This window comes from Bos mutus, chromosome 5 (genome assembly GCF_027580195.1).
Source record: "Bos mutus isolate GX-2022 chromosome 5, NWIPB_WYAK_1.1, whole genome shotgun sequence".
In the NCBI taxonomy this organism is placed as follows: Eukaryota; Metazoa; Chordata; class Mammalia; order Artiodactyla; family Bovidae; genus Bos; species Bos mutus.
Genome location: NC_091621.1, coordinates 41,766,121 through 41,782,072, shown reverse-complemented (window position 1 = coordinate 41,782,072; position 15,952 = coordinate 41,766,121). Strand labels below are relative to the sequence as shown.

Genomic DNA, 15,952 nt, shown 5'->3' with positions numbered 1-15,952 from the left:
GTTTCTATTCTGATGATTCCTAAACTTATCTCCAATGTGACTTCTCCGCAATTTAGCCTTTTGCCTAATCATTGTCTATACTGCATCTCAAACTTAACATCCAAAACTGATCTTTTGATTCCTTCCATTTCCCTATACCTATTCCTTCTTCAGTATTCCCCAGTGTTGCTCAGGCCCAAACCTTTGGAGTCATGATTGGTGTCTCTCTTTCTTTCTCACCCTCATCCAGTACATTAATAAATCCAGTCACCATCACCTTGAAAATATATCCAGAAACCCACCACTTTCTACCACCTCCCCCACTGACTGGTCCACTGGTCCAAGCAATCTTTTATCTGAGTTATTGCAATCCCTTTCCAGCTCCTATTCTTTACTCCACTATTAACTCCCTATAGTTTATTCTCACAACAACCAGAATAAGCCTTTTAAGATAAGGCAGAATATGTCATATCTTTGCTCAAAGCTATGTAATGGCTTCCCATCATTTTTAGAATAAAAACATAGTCTTTCTTCAGCTAGTATGAAAGACCCTAACATGATCTAGACTATTTACATGGCTACTTCTCTGACCTCATTTCATAACACTCTCCTCCTTATTTACTCTGCTCTGATATCATTGACTTTATCGATGCTTAAAAATGATGTACACGTTTAACATCAGAGCTTATGTACCTGATGTTCCCTTTGCTTGAAATGCCCACTCTGTTATTTCATCCAGGTCTTTGTTGAAATAACTATGTCCTCAGAGAGGCCTTCTCAAATCACTCTAACTAAAATAGCACTCCTCAAAAAACTAAAATAAAATAGCACCCTTCTGTAACTTCAATTTCTTTTCCAGACTTACTTTTCTTCACAGCACCTACTAGTACCTAACATATTTCATCTCTTTGCTATATGTTCATTTTCTTTCTCCTTCTTAGAATATAAACTCCATGAAGAAAGGACATTTTATACATTGTTTTATCTGTGTGCTTCATGCTCAGTTACCTTAGCATGTCCGACTCTTTGTGACCCTCTGGGCTACCCCTGGACTGTAGCCCACTAGGCTCCTCTGTCCATGGGATTTTCCAGGCAAGAACACTGGACTGGGTTGCCATTTCCTTTTCCAGGGGATCTTCCTGACCCAGGGATCTAACCTTTGTCTCTTATGTCTCCTGCATTGGGAGGTGGATTCTTTACCCACTGAACCACCTGGAAAGCCCAGGTTATAACTACCTAACACTTAAAAGGAGTACCCGCCATCATATGCTCTCAATATATATTTATCCCATAAATAAATAAAAACAGAAACCACATGGTTTTCTACAAGCACACAATGTACACTTTCCAGTCTTTAATTAACTTCTCTGCAGCATTTGACATTTTGCCACTTCTCTGTCTTGCAACTCTCTCCTTGGATTGTGAAACTCCCCTAGTTATCCCTCTCTCATCATTGCTTCCCAGACTCCTTTTAGAAGACCCTTTTCTCTACTTCAAATATGATCATTCTTCAGATTCCCTACTAAAGCTAGGTTCTCTATTAAGACCACAACTCTCAGGACTTCCCTGCTGGTCCAGTGGCTAAGACTTTATATTCCAAATGCAGGGGGCCCAGGTTCAATCCCTGGTCAGGGAACTAGATCCCACATATCACAACTAAAAGTTTGAAAGCCACTACTAAAGATCCTGCATGCCACAACAGTGGTCAAAGATCTCATGTGCCACAACTAAGACCCAACTCAGTTCAGTCACTCAGTCATGTCCAACTCTTTGCGATCCCATAGACTGCAGCACGCCAGGCTTCCCTGTCCATCATCAACTCCTGGAGCTTGCTCAAACTCATGTCCATCAAGTCAGTGATGCCATCCAATCATCTCAACCTCTGTCGTCCCCTTCTCTTCCTGTCTTCAATCTTTCCCAGCATCAGGGTCTTTTCCAATGAGTCAGTTCTTCACATCAGGTGGCCAAAATATCGGAACTTCAGCTTTCACCATCAGTCCTTCCAATGAATATTCAGGACTGATGTCCTTTAGGATGGACTGGTTTGATCTCCTTGCAGTCCAAGAGACTCTCAAGAGTCTTCTCCAACACCATAGTTCAAAAGCATCAATTCTTCAGCACTCATCTTTCTTTATAGTCCAACTCTCACATCCATACATGACTACTGGAAAAACCATAGCTTTGACTAGATGGACATTTGTCAGCAAAGTAATGTCTCTACATTTTAATCTGCTATCCAGGTTGGTCATAGCTTGTCTTCCAAGGAGCAAGTGTCTTTTAATTTCATGGCTGCAGTCACCATCTGCAGTGATTTTAGAGCCCCCCAAAATAAAGTCTGTCACTGTTTCCATTGTTTCCTCATCTATTTGCCATGAAGTGATGGGATCAGATGCCATGATCTTTGTTTTCTGAATGTTGAGTTTTAAGCCAGATTTTTCACTCTCCTCTTTCACTTTCATCAAGAGGCTCTTTAGTTCTTCTTCACTTTCTGCCATAAGGTTGGTGTCATCTGCATATCTGAGGCTATTGATATTTCTCCCAGCAATCTTGATTCCAGCTTGTGCTTCATCCAGCCTAGCATTTCACATGAAGTACTCTGCATAGAAGTTAAATCAGCAAGGTGACAATATACAGCCTTGACATACTCTTTCCCAATATAGAACCAGTCTGTTGTTCCATGTTTGGTTCTAACTGTTGCTTCTTGACCTGCATACAAATTTCTCAAGAGGCAGGTAAGGTGGTCTGGTATTCCCATCTCCTGAAGAATTTCCACACTTTGTTGTGATCCACACAGTCAAAGGCTTTAGTGTAGTCAATGAAGCAGAAGTAGATGTTTTTCTGGAATTCCCTTACTTTTTCTATGATCTAATGGATGCTGGGAATTTGATCTCTGGTTCCTCTGCCTTTTCTAAATCCAGCTTGAATATCTGGAAGTTCTCGGTTCACATACTTTTCAAGCCTGACTTGGAGAATTTTGAGCATTATTTTGCTAGCATGTGAGATGAGTGCAATTGTGCAGTAGTTAGAATAGTCTTTGGCCTGGTACAGTCAAGTAAATAAATATTAAAGGAAAGAAAAAAAAAGAAAAAAAAGACCATGACTCTCCTAGCTCTATATATTCCCCTGACTGGTCTTAATCATCCTCATGGCTTATTTATCATCTTTATGTTGAAAACTTTTCAAATCTGTATCTCTCTCTTCTCTCTTTGTACCTGCATATATGACTGACTGATGAATATCTCCAAGTACATGTACCACAGATACTTAAACCTCAAAATGTGTCAAACACTGAACTGTTAGCTTCTCCTCTGTCCCATCTTCAGTTCCCACCCACTTCTTCCTTCAGGATTCTGATCTCATTGAAAAATACCACCATTCAACCAGTTACTTAAACCAAAAACCGGAAAACTAATCTTCATTTCTCAGTTTTCTTCACACCTTGTGTTCGTTCAATTACCAAGTTCAACATTTCAACAACAAATTTCATATTAAGCACCTACTATGTAGTAATAAATCTGAAGAAAAGTGGCTTTACGATTGGCTAAGCAGCTTCACAGTGTTAGAGCACCAGTTGGCATCTCTGATTCTGTTTACATTAAGACCCTCAAGGTCTTAAATTGGCTTCAGGCATACCTTCACAGAATATTTCCAAAAGCTGAAAGCAAGGGATAGGAGTGAAACAAGAGGGCTTTCCTCAAGTTGCAATCTTTTTTGATCAGGGAGAAAAGTCATTCCCAGAAACACCCTAGCAGACTTCCTTTTATGTTGCTTTGGCCAGAACTGGGTCCAGTTATGAAGGAGACTGAGAAAGCAAGCATCTGGCAAAGCGAAACAGGGTTCCCTCAATCCCTGGGATTGAACACATGCATACCCTTTAAAAAAAGAGGGGAGTTTATCTTGGCAACAAATAAGAGAAAAAAAGTGGTTTCAGAGACAGCAATCAAAATTGATTTCCACGAAAACAGACATGGAGCTTGCATTTTAATTAAGGAGAAATTTTAAACATAAATATACAAACAAGGTAATTTCATATGCTATAAATGCTACAAAATCAGGCGATGTGATAAAAAGTAATGTGCATATTTTGATGGTAAAGCTGATAGAATTTGCTAGTGGAACTGAACATGACAGCATGTTAAAAAGATGATTTCAACTGTGAGTCTCTTCTCGTAGCAGAAGCACAGAGTACTAATCACAATGGGGGCTGCTCAAGGCATCACAGGGATTTAGAAAGTTTCTTCCTTTCTTTGGCCAATTTTAGTTGAAATAAGCACAACTGAAACTGTAACCAAAGGAGGCATTATGCTTCCAGAAAAACCTCAAGGAAAAGTATTTCAAGCAATAGTAGTAGCTGTTGGATGGGGCTCTAAAGAAAACCAGCTCCTGTGAAAGTTGGAGATAAAGTTAGAGTTAATTCTTCCTCTAGAATATGGAGGCATTAAAGTGGTTCTAGACAGTAAGAATTATTTCTTATTAGAGATGATGACATTCTTGGAAAATAAGTAAACGGAAATAAATTACTATTGAGATGGCACCACGTGAAGCTGCCAATCCCAGGGAAGTTTTGAAATCTTTCATGTAAATAATTTCTATGCTTTCCTTTTATAATAAACTAATGATATCCAAATTAATGACATCCAGTGTCTCTAAAATTCAGTTTCATTGCACTGATTTAAACATTTCCAAAACAAACAGACAACAACTCCAAACAAAAAATGACTCCAAAGGTAATACTCATTTCCATTCATAAATGAAGCTTGAGAAAGATAATAATGAGTGTAAAGTCATACCACTATTAACTGATAGTCAGAATTGAAATTAGTACTATCTGAAATCAAAGTCAATTTTCTCTCCCCTATACATCTATCTGTGGGGGGAAAAATACACAAAATGCCATATATAAATTTATAACATTGTAACACAAAGAATAAAAAGTCAAGTGTTTGAAAATAGTTGATGCTTAGAAACTTGTTTCTATTTATTATTTTTGTCTTTCATTATAGGATTGGTAAAATGAACAAAATACTTTGTAAAGTTTTGTGTCTAAACCAAATATGGAACTATCAAAAATGTTACTGACTTAAAAAAACAAAAAAACACCCATTACCGACTGTTAGAAAGTAGCAAATGGCCCGGATATTAAGTAGCAAAGAAAGGAGATTCAAATAGCAACACAGGGTTTTCCCACTATATCAGATTCAGACCAAATAGTTACAGGTCCTGAAACACTCTGACAAAAAGACCTACAAAATCAGTTAAAAAGTTAAGACAGTGGATAATACTGTTTATATTCAAGTGATAGATAACTACTATTCAGTTGTTAAATATAGACAAAGTATACATATCTATATATAATATAAACAAATAGAGCTATGTACGCCAAAGTCTTTGATTGTGTGGATCACAACAGACTGTGGAAAATTCTTCAGGAGATGGGAATACCAGACTACCTTACCTGCCTCCTGAGAAATCTGTATGCAGGTCAAGAAGCAACAGATGGAACCGGACACGGAACAACAGACTGGTTCCAAATTGGGAAAGGAGTACATCAAGGCTGTATATTGTCACCTCGCTTATTTAACTTCAATGCAGAGTATATCATGTGAAATGCCAGGCTGGATGAAGCACAAGCTAGAATCAAGATTGTTGGGAGAAATATCAATAGCCTCAGATATGCAGATGACACCACCCTTATGGCAGAAAGTGAAGAAGAACTAAAGAGTCTCTTGATGAAAGAGGAAAGTGAAAAAGCTGGCTTAAAACTCAACATTCAGGGACTTCCCTGGTGGTAAAGCAGATAAGAATCTGCCTGCCAATGCAGGAGACACAGGTTCAATCCCTGACCCAGGAAGATCCCATGTCCCACAGAGCAACTAAGCCCATATGCCACAACTACTGAGCCCAGCTCTGGCCTGGGTCCTACCATGCTTCATAACAAGAGAAGCCACCATAATGAGAAACCCACACACTGCAGCTAAGATCCAGCACAGCCAGAAAAAAAAAAAAAAAAAAACTCAGCATTCAGAAAACTAAGATCATGGCATCCGGTCCCACCACTTCATGGCAAATAGATGGGGAAACAGTGGAAACAGTGACAGACTTTATTTTTGGGGGGCTCCAAAATCACTGCAGATGGTGACTGAAGCCATGAAATTAAAAGATGCTTGCTCCTTGGAAGAAAAGCTATGATCAACCTAGACAGCATGTTAAAAAGCAGAGACATTACTCTGTCAACAAAGGTCCGTCTAGTCAAAGCTATGGTTTTTCCAGTAGACATGTATGGATGTGAGAGTTGGACCATAAAGCAAGCTGCTGCTGCTATTGCTAAGTCGCTTCAGTCATGTCCAACTCTGTGCGACCCCATAGACGGCAGCCCACGAGGCTCCAGTGCTGAAGAATTGATGCTTTTGAACTGTGGTGTTGGAGAAGACTCTTGAGAGTCTCTTGGACTGCAAGGAGATCAAACCAGTCCATCCTAAAGGAAATCAGTCCTGAATATTCATTGGAAGGACTGATGGTGAAAGCTGAAGTTCCGATATTTTGGCCACCTGATGTGAAGAGCTGACTCATTGGAAAAGACACTGATGCTGGGAAAGATTGAAGACAGGAAGAGAAGGGGACGACAGAGGTTGAGATGGTTGGATGGCATCACCGACTCAATGGACATGAGTTTGAACAAGCTCCAGGAGTTGATGATGGACAGGGAAGCCTGGCATGCTATAATCCATGAGGTCGCAAAGAGGTGGACACGACTGTGCGACGGAACTGAATTGAAATTTGGTATGAGCGAAAAAGAAGAAAAAAAGTCAGCCTTTCCTCTTAGATACTAAAAGGTAGCAATATAAACCACCTTAGCATTATTCAACATTTTTCTGGCATAAAGATACCAGACTAGATTATATTTAAAGGTCTCTTATGGCTCTGCTACTCTCTCTGAAATCTAAGGTATTATCAGGGATCTTTAAAAAAAAAAAACCTCAAATACTTCCTCATTCACAGCAGGGGAATTCACAGATTAAAAGGTTAGCAAAGCTAATGATTTTAGAAAGGTATCTGGGGAAACATATGGGCCTGCAGGAGAAATTTTCTGCAATGAACGCTCTAAGGTTCTGCAGAGCTCGGAGGAGGGAGGTGTCTGCTTTCAAATGGCTTTCATCCAGAGCAGACAGCAAAATGGAGTTCAGCAGTGTGGTTCGCTAACACTCATCTTTCCAGTCAAGCTAATTATTTTCCATCTTCTTTTAAGAAAAGTGAGACAATATTCAAATATATTCCTATCTCCTATGACCCTGTTTGGGACACGTGCACAAATTTGGATTTTGACTTGAAAACCATTTTAAAGGTTTATGACTACAAGAATAATTATTAGAGGGACTTCCCTGGTGGTCCAGTGGTTGGGACTCTGTGCTTCCACTGCAGGGGGCACAGGTTTAATCCCTGGTTGGGGAACTAGGACCCCAAATGCCTCATGGAGTGGCAAAAAAAATTTACATATATATATTTTTTCTTATTCTGACTTGATAAAGCTTTCAACAAATCTGAATAAGAAAATCATTCAATATGAACTATGAATTTTTACAGTCTATGTTTACCATTTTTGTTCAGTTCAGTTCAGTCGATCAGTCATGTTCGACTCTGCGACCCCATGGACTGCAGCACGCCAGGCTTCCCTGTCCATCACCAACTTCCAGAGCTTGTTAAACTCATGTCCATCGAGTTGGTGATGCCATCCACCCATCTCATCCTCTGTTGTCCCCTTCTCCTCTTCCTCATGCTATTTCTGTTACAGAATTTGTCAACAGCAAAAGACAAAACAAAAACCTAAGATGATGTTTAGCTGTTTAACATCTAATCCAAGCATCACTGTTAAAAACAACTTATTTTACATGAAAATAAAAGTTTATACTGAGCTAAACAAAATAATGGATTTCCATTGAATATCTAAATCATCTAATCATTTCCAACTAAAATAAACATTAAATGGCAAACATAAATGTAGCTACTTTGGGTTATTTAATTTTTACAGAGACAAAAAATATTTAGGTCCAGTAACAAATGTTTTATGCCATACTGAAAAATTTTATTATGAGGAAGCATTTATAAATGTATATATGGGCATCCCTGGTGTCAAGTGGTTAAGAATCTGCCTGCCAATGCAGGCGATGAGGGTGTGATCCCCAGTTCAGGACACCTGCCACAAGGCAACTAACCACTGAGCTTGCACTTTAGAGCCTGCAAGCCACAACTACTGAAGCCCACGAACCCTAGAGCCTGTGCTCCACAACAAGAGAAGCTAACACAATAAGAAGCTCTTGCACTGCAACTGGAAAGAAAGCCTGCACACAGCAAAGAAGACCTAGCACAGCCACAAATAAATAAATAAAAATTATAAATGTGTTTGTAAGTTTGCTAATCTACTGCAGGATACTCATATATGATAAACAGTTAACAATTTGCTTTCTAGTTTTCAGTGGGAAGCAAAGATTACAAACAGTTTAAAAGGTCAGAAAAAGAACTGAGAATACAAAATTAATCAAAGAGAAAGTGTCAAACATTTAGAGTAATAAGCATAAATTAACTGCACAAACTATGTGGAATGATACTGAGAAAATGAAGGCAAAGCAACAAGCACCCCTTTGGAAGCTAAGAAACAGTGGAATGCCCATCAAAGTTTTCTCCTACCACTGTGGGAGGATTTACTGTAATTTCCTTATTTCTTCAAACGGCGATTATGGAACATTGGTTAATTAAGATTAGCATGTATTTAAATATAAAATATATATATAATCTATATTTATCTGTATAGACAAATGGACACTATGTGTCTTCAATTTATCTATAATTTATAGATAGTTACATTTATTATCTATAAATAAAAGAGAATAATTTCATAAAATGTAAACCAGAATACATGCATGGCATATACTAAACATAGGAAATACATGTCAGCTTATTAAACTTTCATTTCAGTTACTTACATGGCTTTATATATGTAAGTATGTGCTGGGCCATAAATACACTTCATTTCTTACTGTGAAATCATCCAACTCATTTGAATGTTGCTGTTCTTATGCCACAGTAAATTAAGCAACAAAAAGGGTCTATGTAGCCAGCTGAAAAGGCCAAACAAGAACCACCCCTCTTGCTGCCTTATACATATGCAGATGACAGCTCAAGGCTGTAGTCACTCTCTGGTAGGCTCATACTTTGTTGCCTTGTCTTTTCAGACTTACAGCCAAGCAGCAGTCCTTCTTTAAAAGAACATCCTCCATTTCTTACAACTACTTGCAAGGCTGATGAATTCTGCTGGTAGCTTCCCAGATATTTGTAAATCTGCCATCAGTTTAGAAATTGTTGTCCCACCTTTCAAACTTTTATTCTGCCTACTCATATTAGAACAACCCTTTCCAGCAATAACATGGGGATCCTGTTGCCCCTCCCTGTTCTATCATTCCCAGTATAGCAGAGCTATTTCAGAATGAAACTACACTGTAATTTCCAAAAAGCATATGACTTATTTTAACTATATTATGTAGGAGTTTATAATCATTTAATGTAATGCATATTTACCTATGGGGCTTCCCAGGTGGCTCTAGTGGTAAAGAACCCAACTGTCAATGCAGATCTAAGAGACAAGGGTTCCATCCCTGGGTCAGGAAGATCCCTGGGTCAGGAAGAAGGGTATGGCAACCCACTCCAGTATTCTTGCTTGGAGAATACCCTGGACAGAGGAGCTTGGTGAGCTAAAGTCCATATGGTCACAAACAGTCAGACACAAGAAGCAACTTCACAAACAAATATAGGTAAATATGCTCTCCTCCAAGAATAAACCTGAAGTTACTCTGTAACTATTGCCTTGCATCATTTCTTCTCTAGATAAGCTTTGTAAGTTTTTGAGAAGACAATATTTGAACTAATAAAACTGGATTTATGAGGGAAAAAAGACATTCTTAAAAATACAGATTGCTGTAGAAGATCCCTTGCCAAAATCAACTTGTAAAAGAGCTAAAGCTTCTTGCAGCTATGTAACCTTCTACAATTGCTTTTGAAATCTTTTTACCACTTGGGTAAAATGAATATTTAAAGATTATTTCATAATTATCTGTGATCCTATTTAGTTAAGTGTCTGAACCTTCTAATATTTTTGACAAACATTACTAAAATCAAATTCTAAATTAAGACTTTTTGTCCTTAGACTAACTGGCATTTTCCCAGAGGAGCCCTGGAGCATCTCAAAAGACCTGTTCTCTCTCCTTATAAAAAGAAAGATATTAGAGTAATTAGGTTTATTTGATATGTTAAATTACATGGAAAGCACTTTCAAATAAATAATACTAAGCCTTCTTTACATTACATCTGCATTGATCAGCAATGCTTTTGAGGAAAGATCTTGATCAAAAGGGGTAAATGTGAACATAAATAAGGGAAACTTCATTTTAAATGGAGTCAGGAAGCCCTGAAGGAGGAAGGACTCTCAGTACATGTAGCACCAGTTGCAGTCTGCATAACCAGCAGGGAGAAGGAAGATAAGAATCTTACTTTTCTTAAGGTATGAGAGAGGACATTTTAACACAGGTATTTCATCTCCTGCTTTTATAAAAAGGAAGGCAGATCCCTCCCTGTCCCAACAACTATAACCACCACTTACAGCCAGTGAGAAATGGCAGCAATCTTGAACTCTCATTCTTCTCCATGAAGTTTTCTTCAAACAGTCCCCCTACAGTTTCCTCTTAAAATCAAATAAAAGCACTCTCCTTTGTTCTCTGGATTTGGCTGACTCCCCATAACTTGCCTGTCCCAAATTGTGATTCTCTTCTGTTCCTAAATAAACCCATCTTGCTGCTTAAATAACTGGTTGTTTTAAGAGTGACAATGTATATAAATGTAAAATCACAATGTTGTACACTTGAAAGTAATGCAACAATGTACACTCGAAAGTAATGTAACTTTGTATGTCAATTACATTGTACGTCAATTTAAAAAAAAAAGGTTTTATAAAACTCTAGGGTTTCCCTGGTGATTCAGTGGTTAAGAACTGCCCGCCAATGCAGGGGACATGAGTTTGATCCCTGGTCTGGGAAGATCGCACATTCCTCAGAGTCGCTGAGCCCAATTGCCAGTAATTACTGAGTCCCCCAACTCCCCAGAGCCCGAAAGCCACAACTACTAAAGCCCTCACGCCTTAGAGCCCGCAGTCCCCAAGAGAAGCCACAGCAATGAGAAGCCTGTGGCCCGCAACTAGAGAGTAGCCTCCCATTGCCGCAACTAGAGAAAACCCGCATACAGCAAGGATGACCCACCGCAGCAACCCGCCCCGCCCCCCGCAAAAAACAACAACAACAAAACAAAACTCTAGTCCAAGGAATCTCTACCTCTTAACATCTTTGGTAGTCAAACAATTTCCTCTCTCCCCAAGCTTCTGTCCTTACTTCTTCAATTCGGCTACCAACTTTGAGATGTGTCTTTAAATCTCTCGTTCTAAAAGGCCCTAGAGCTGTTTGATAAAGTTGATTGGTTTCCGTCTGAAAATGGGGCCTACCCTACCCTTTTAACAGCTCAGTTGTTCAGTGCTTAGGTGCTTACTCTTTAAATGACTGAAATACTATTTGGGGCCTTTAGTTTAAAGAACAAGTAAACCAAGTAAAACTATTCAATTTTTTCTAAACCTTGCTCCTCCACTTTATCAGATAAATGCATTCTGTACTGCCATTTTAAAGAAACTAGGAAGAGAAAAACAAAACTCATTGACAAATGATGACAACGTGGAAATAACCAGCTGAGCTATCTGGACCAGAAGTTTCTGCATTTCATTTCTGCATTTCTACATGTTTAAAACTGTGTAGACTTTTTAAATCTTAAGATTCGCCCAAAATAACGGCAATCGAGCCCTCATTCCCGTGTTGGTTTCTTCCAAACCTGCGCCCCACCCCCATCGTCACCCCCGCCCAGGCTCCTGCAGCCATGCGCCAAAGACTGCAGCACCGGAGCTCGCGATCCGCAGGCGCGGCGGACCCCGCCCCGCACGGCGGGCGCGGGGAGGCCGCTCGGGGCCAGGAACCCGCCTCTGCGGCTGCTGAGCCGGGCGCCCAGTGGGTGCGCTCGGGCGGAGGAGGGGCCTGCGGCCACGGCACCGCCTTTGCCCGCCCGCCCCGCCCCGGACTGCTACTTAAGTAGCTCCCGCACCGCCCCCGCTCCAGTGCGTTACTTACCTCGACTCTTAGCTTGTCGGGGACAGTAACCGGGACCCGTGTCTACTCCTGTTGCCTGCGCCTGCTGACCCGTAGCCACCATGGTGAGTAGACCGTCGACTTCGCTAGGGAAAACGAGCCAGGGGATCGCTAAGGGCTTCTAGCTGGACAGGGCTGGCCCCACCGCTGTCCATTTGGAGGGCGAAGAGCGAGGCGGGAGCCGAGGGTGAGAGTAGATAGACCTCGATTTGTGGAGAAAGGCTGGGGCCCAGGAGGAAGGGGGCCACCGCCTTTTCTTCTGAGAGTGTAGAACGGGATGGCGGGGCACTGGTTCTCCTTCACCATGGTTAGCGCTCTCATTTAGCCCTAGCTTCTGGGCTTGGCGCCCCCAAGACCCTGCAGTCTTTTCCCGCGCATTCCCATCCCCCTCTTACATTCTCCCCAGCCTTTAGCGAGCGCGCGCGCGGGCTCTCCCCGCCCTCACTTCCTCCTCAGCATGAAAACCGGAGGCGGGAAGGAACTGCGCACGCGCGACCGTTACCTTCCCGCCTGGGAGTGGCCGGGAGCCCGCCACTGCGGTACGCGCGTGCGCGCTGGGGCGCTGCAGGTCTATGACTGGAGGGCCTGTTTCCTGTTACCCTGAGTTCTCCTTTAAAAAATAAGGAGTAAGGTGAATGTGGAGGACTCCTTATCGATGTGCTGCACTGCACCAATATCTTAAGACAACTAGCTCTCAGCAGCCTGTAAAGGCCATCTGTCTCTCCCTTCCCTCCGCTGTTTTAGGAATGCGTGTGGGAGCAGGTGGTGGCGGTGGGGGTTTTGAGGGAATAGAAATCGGATCTGGGTCTCCAATAATCCCCTGCTGCGTCGTGACAGGTGTGGAGATGCTGAACTGAGCTTCACGCCTGCACGAAGCGAAGATGGTCGGCCATGGCTGCGCCTCTGCAGACGTGGCTTTTAAGAGTTTCTGCAGCTGCGCGATTCCGCGAACCGCAGAGGGGCGCGGGCGCGCGCGCCCTGAATTGCTCATTCATCCTTTGCCGCAGAGCCCCACCCCCTCGTCCCTGTGGCCAGGCATTTCCTCTGCACTGCTCTGGCCACGTGCTTCCTGTGCTGGGAGCTGCCCGGAAATCTGGCCACCTACTCTAGAATGGCATTCTGGGCTCTGGGCGCTAAATGGATGACCTCCTCTTTATCTTGATCCTCAAAGGAGGAAGCAATGACTAAGCTCTGTTCTTGGTCTAGAAGGAGGCCTTCCCGATTTAGACGGGGAAAGGAAATTAATTAAAAGCAATGTACATCAGAATTATAGCCCTTCTACCCTAGATTTTTTTTAAAAAGCACTCCATTTTAGAAGGAAATTTAAGATTAGGTTTCCATAAACATTTAGCATTTTTGTTAAATGTCTTGTGGGTTTTGTGTGTGTGTTTTAATGCGGTTTTTTTCCCTCTCTCACAGCGTGAGTGCATCTCCATCCACGTTGGCCAGGCTGGTGTCCAGATCGGCAATGCCTGCTGGGAGCTCTACTGCCTGGAACACGGCATTCAGCCCGATGGCCAGATGCCAAGTGACAAGACTATTGGGGGAGGAGACGACTCCTTCAACACCTTCTTCAGTGAGACAGGGGCTGGCAAGCATGTGCCCAGGGCAGTGTTTGTAGACCTGGAACCCACAGTCATTGGTGAGTTGACCTCAGTAGCTTCGATGAGAATCCTGGAGGTCTGGGACAGGAGGTGTGTCCTGTGGGCTTCACTGATAGCCTGGGGTGGAGCAGACTTGTGTGGGTTGTTAATGATGGGTGGCTGCTTCATTTTCCTTTTCCAGATGAGGTTCGCACTGGCACCTACCGCCAGCTCTTCCACCCTGAGCAGCTCATCACAGGCAAAGAAGATGCCGCCAATAACTATGCCCGGGGTCACTACACCATTGGCAAGGAGATCATTGACCTCGTCTTGGACCGAATTCGGAAACTGGTATGTGTATTCTCAAGAATAAAGTAAATTAATGAACCAAAGAGAGATTTTTGAAATATGCTTTTTTTTTTTTTTTTTTTTCAAAAACAACTGAAATGCAATTAAGAGTGAGGTTAATTATTCCTTTATAGTTTTTTAAAAGTTCAACTAAAATATGGACTATTTGATGTCACTTGATAAATATTTATGAAGATAATTTTAATAAAATGCTGAGTAATTTAGGGAAGATTTACTTTTTTTTTTTTTAAGCGTTTCATGTCAAAATACAATCTTTTTGGGATTAATATGAAAAGTAGAAGTCTTTACTATGATGACATCAGAAAGAACAATAACTATGTTTTTTCTATTCCTCTTTTAACAGGCTGACCAATGCACAGGTCTTCAAGGCTTCTTGGTTTTCCACAGCTTTGGTGGGGGAACTGGTTCTGGGTTCACCTCCCTGCTGATGGAACGCCTCTCTGTCGATTATGGCAAGAAGTCCAAGCTGGAGTTCTCCATTTACCCAGCCCCCCAGGTTTCCACAGCTGTCGTTGAGCCCTACAACTCCATCCTCACCACCCACACCACCCTGGAGCACTCTGATTGTGCCTTCATGGTAGACAATGAGGCCATCTATGACATCTGTCGTAGAAACCTCGACATTGAGCGCCCAACCTACACAAATCTTAACCGCCTTATTAGCCAGATAGTGTCCTCCATCACTGCTTCCCTGAGGTTTGATGGAGCCCTGAATGTGGATCTGACAGAGTTCCAGACCAACCTGGTGCCCTATCCCCGCATCCACTTCCCTCTGGCCACATACGCCCCTGTCATCTCTGCTGAGAAAGCCTACCATGAACAGCTTTCTGTAGCAGAGATCACCAATGCTTGCTTTGAGCCAGCCAACCAGATGGTGAAATGTGACCCTCGCCATGGGAAATACATGGCCTGCTGCCTGTTGTACCGTGGTGATGTGGTTCCCAAAGATGTCAATGCTGCCATTGCCACCATCAAGACCAAGCGCAGCATCCAGTTTGTGGACTGGTGCCCCACTGGCTTCAAGGTTGGCATTAACTACCAGCCTCCCACTGTGGTACCTGGTGGCGACCTGGCCAAAGTACAGCGAGCTGTGTGCATGCTGAGCAACACCACAGCCATCGCTGAGGCCTGGGCTCGCCTGGACCACAAATTTGACCTGATGTATGCCAAGCGTGCCTTTGTTCACTGGTACGTGGGTGAGGGCATGGAGGAAGGAGAGTTTTCTGAGGCCCGTGAGGACATGGCTGCCCTTGAGAAGGATTATGAGGAGGTTGGTGTGGATTCTGTGGAAGGAGAGGGAGAGGAAGAAGGAGAGGAATATTAATTACCATTCCTTTGAGCCTTGCAGCATGTCATACTCAACTTCAGCATTAGCTGACAGGCGTAAAAACTTTCTGACTAGATTGTCTTCGCTTTCAACTATGATCATGTATTGCTTTTCCATGTGTGTCTGTAACACTTATGTCCTGTCTCAAAAGTAAAGATTTTAAGAAAGAAAATATAGAGTTCTGTGCTTATTCTAAATTGGTTTCTCCAAGAAGTACTTTTCACTCCTATACCTGAAAGCCTGCCACTGGAAGTAATATCAAGGAATTCGCTCTAGATATCTGGTGGGAAGGTGTACTCTGAAACTGGTCTGTTAACATCACTTCAACCAGTATTTTGTTGAAATCCAGCTCAGAGGCCTTGGAATGATGCAAATTTCAGATGAGAGTGATTTTGGTACTCCAGTTTTGGAACAGGTAAACATTTGGTTGGGGGAATATTTGAGCCGAAAGATAAAAACTCCTACCC

The 15,952-nt window shown here is 42.0% G+C and overlaps 1 protein-coding gene and 1 pseudogene across 1 annotated transcript; both read left to right on the top strand.

The window, feature by feature from the left end:
- Positions 1 to 4,122: 4,122 nt before the first annotated feature.
- Positions 4,123 to 12,153, top strand: LOC102278160 (10 kDa heat shock protein, mitochondrial-like; annotated as a pseudogene).
- On the top strand, positions 12,112 to 15,657 carry TUBA1B (tubulin alpha 1b). Its single transcript, XM_005896392.2, has 4 exons — positions 12,112 to 12,271; positions 13,626 to 13,848; positions 13,992 to 14,140; positions 14,502 to 15,657. Exons 1-4 carry the CDS (start codon positions 12,269 to 12,271, stop codon positions 15,480 to 15,482), a joined length of 1,356 nt encoding a protein of 451 aa, XP_005896454.2. The 5' UTR covers positions 12,112 to 12,268; the 3' UTR covers positions 15,483 to 15,657.
- Positions 15,658 to 15,952: the final 295 nt, after the last annotated feature.

Excerpts from the sequence above, each read along its gene's own strand:
- TUBA1B (XM_005896392.2), top strand. Across the intron at positions 13,849-13,991 it reads CCTGGAACCCACAGTCATTG|ATGAGGTTCGCACTGGCACC; the intron begins GTGAGTTGACCT and ends TTCCTTTTCCAG. Across the intron at positions 14,141-14,501 it reads TGGACCGAATTCGGAAACTG|GCTGACCAATGCACAGGTCT; the intron begins GTATGTGTATTC and ends CTCTTTTAACAG.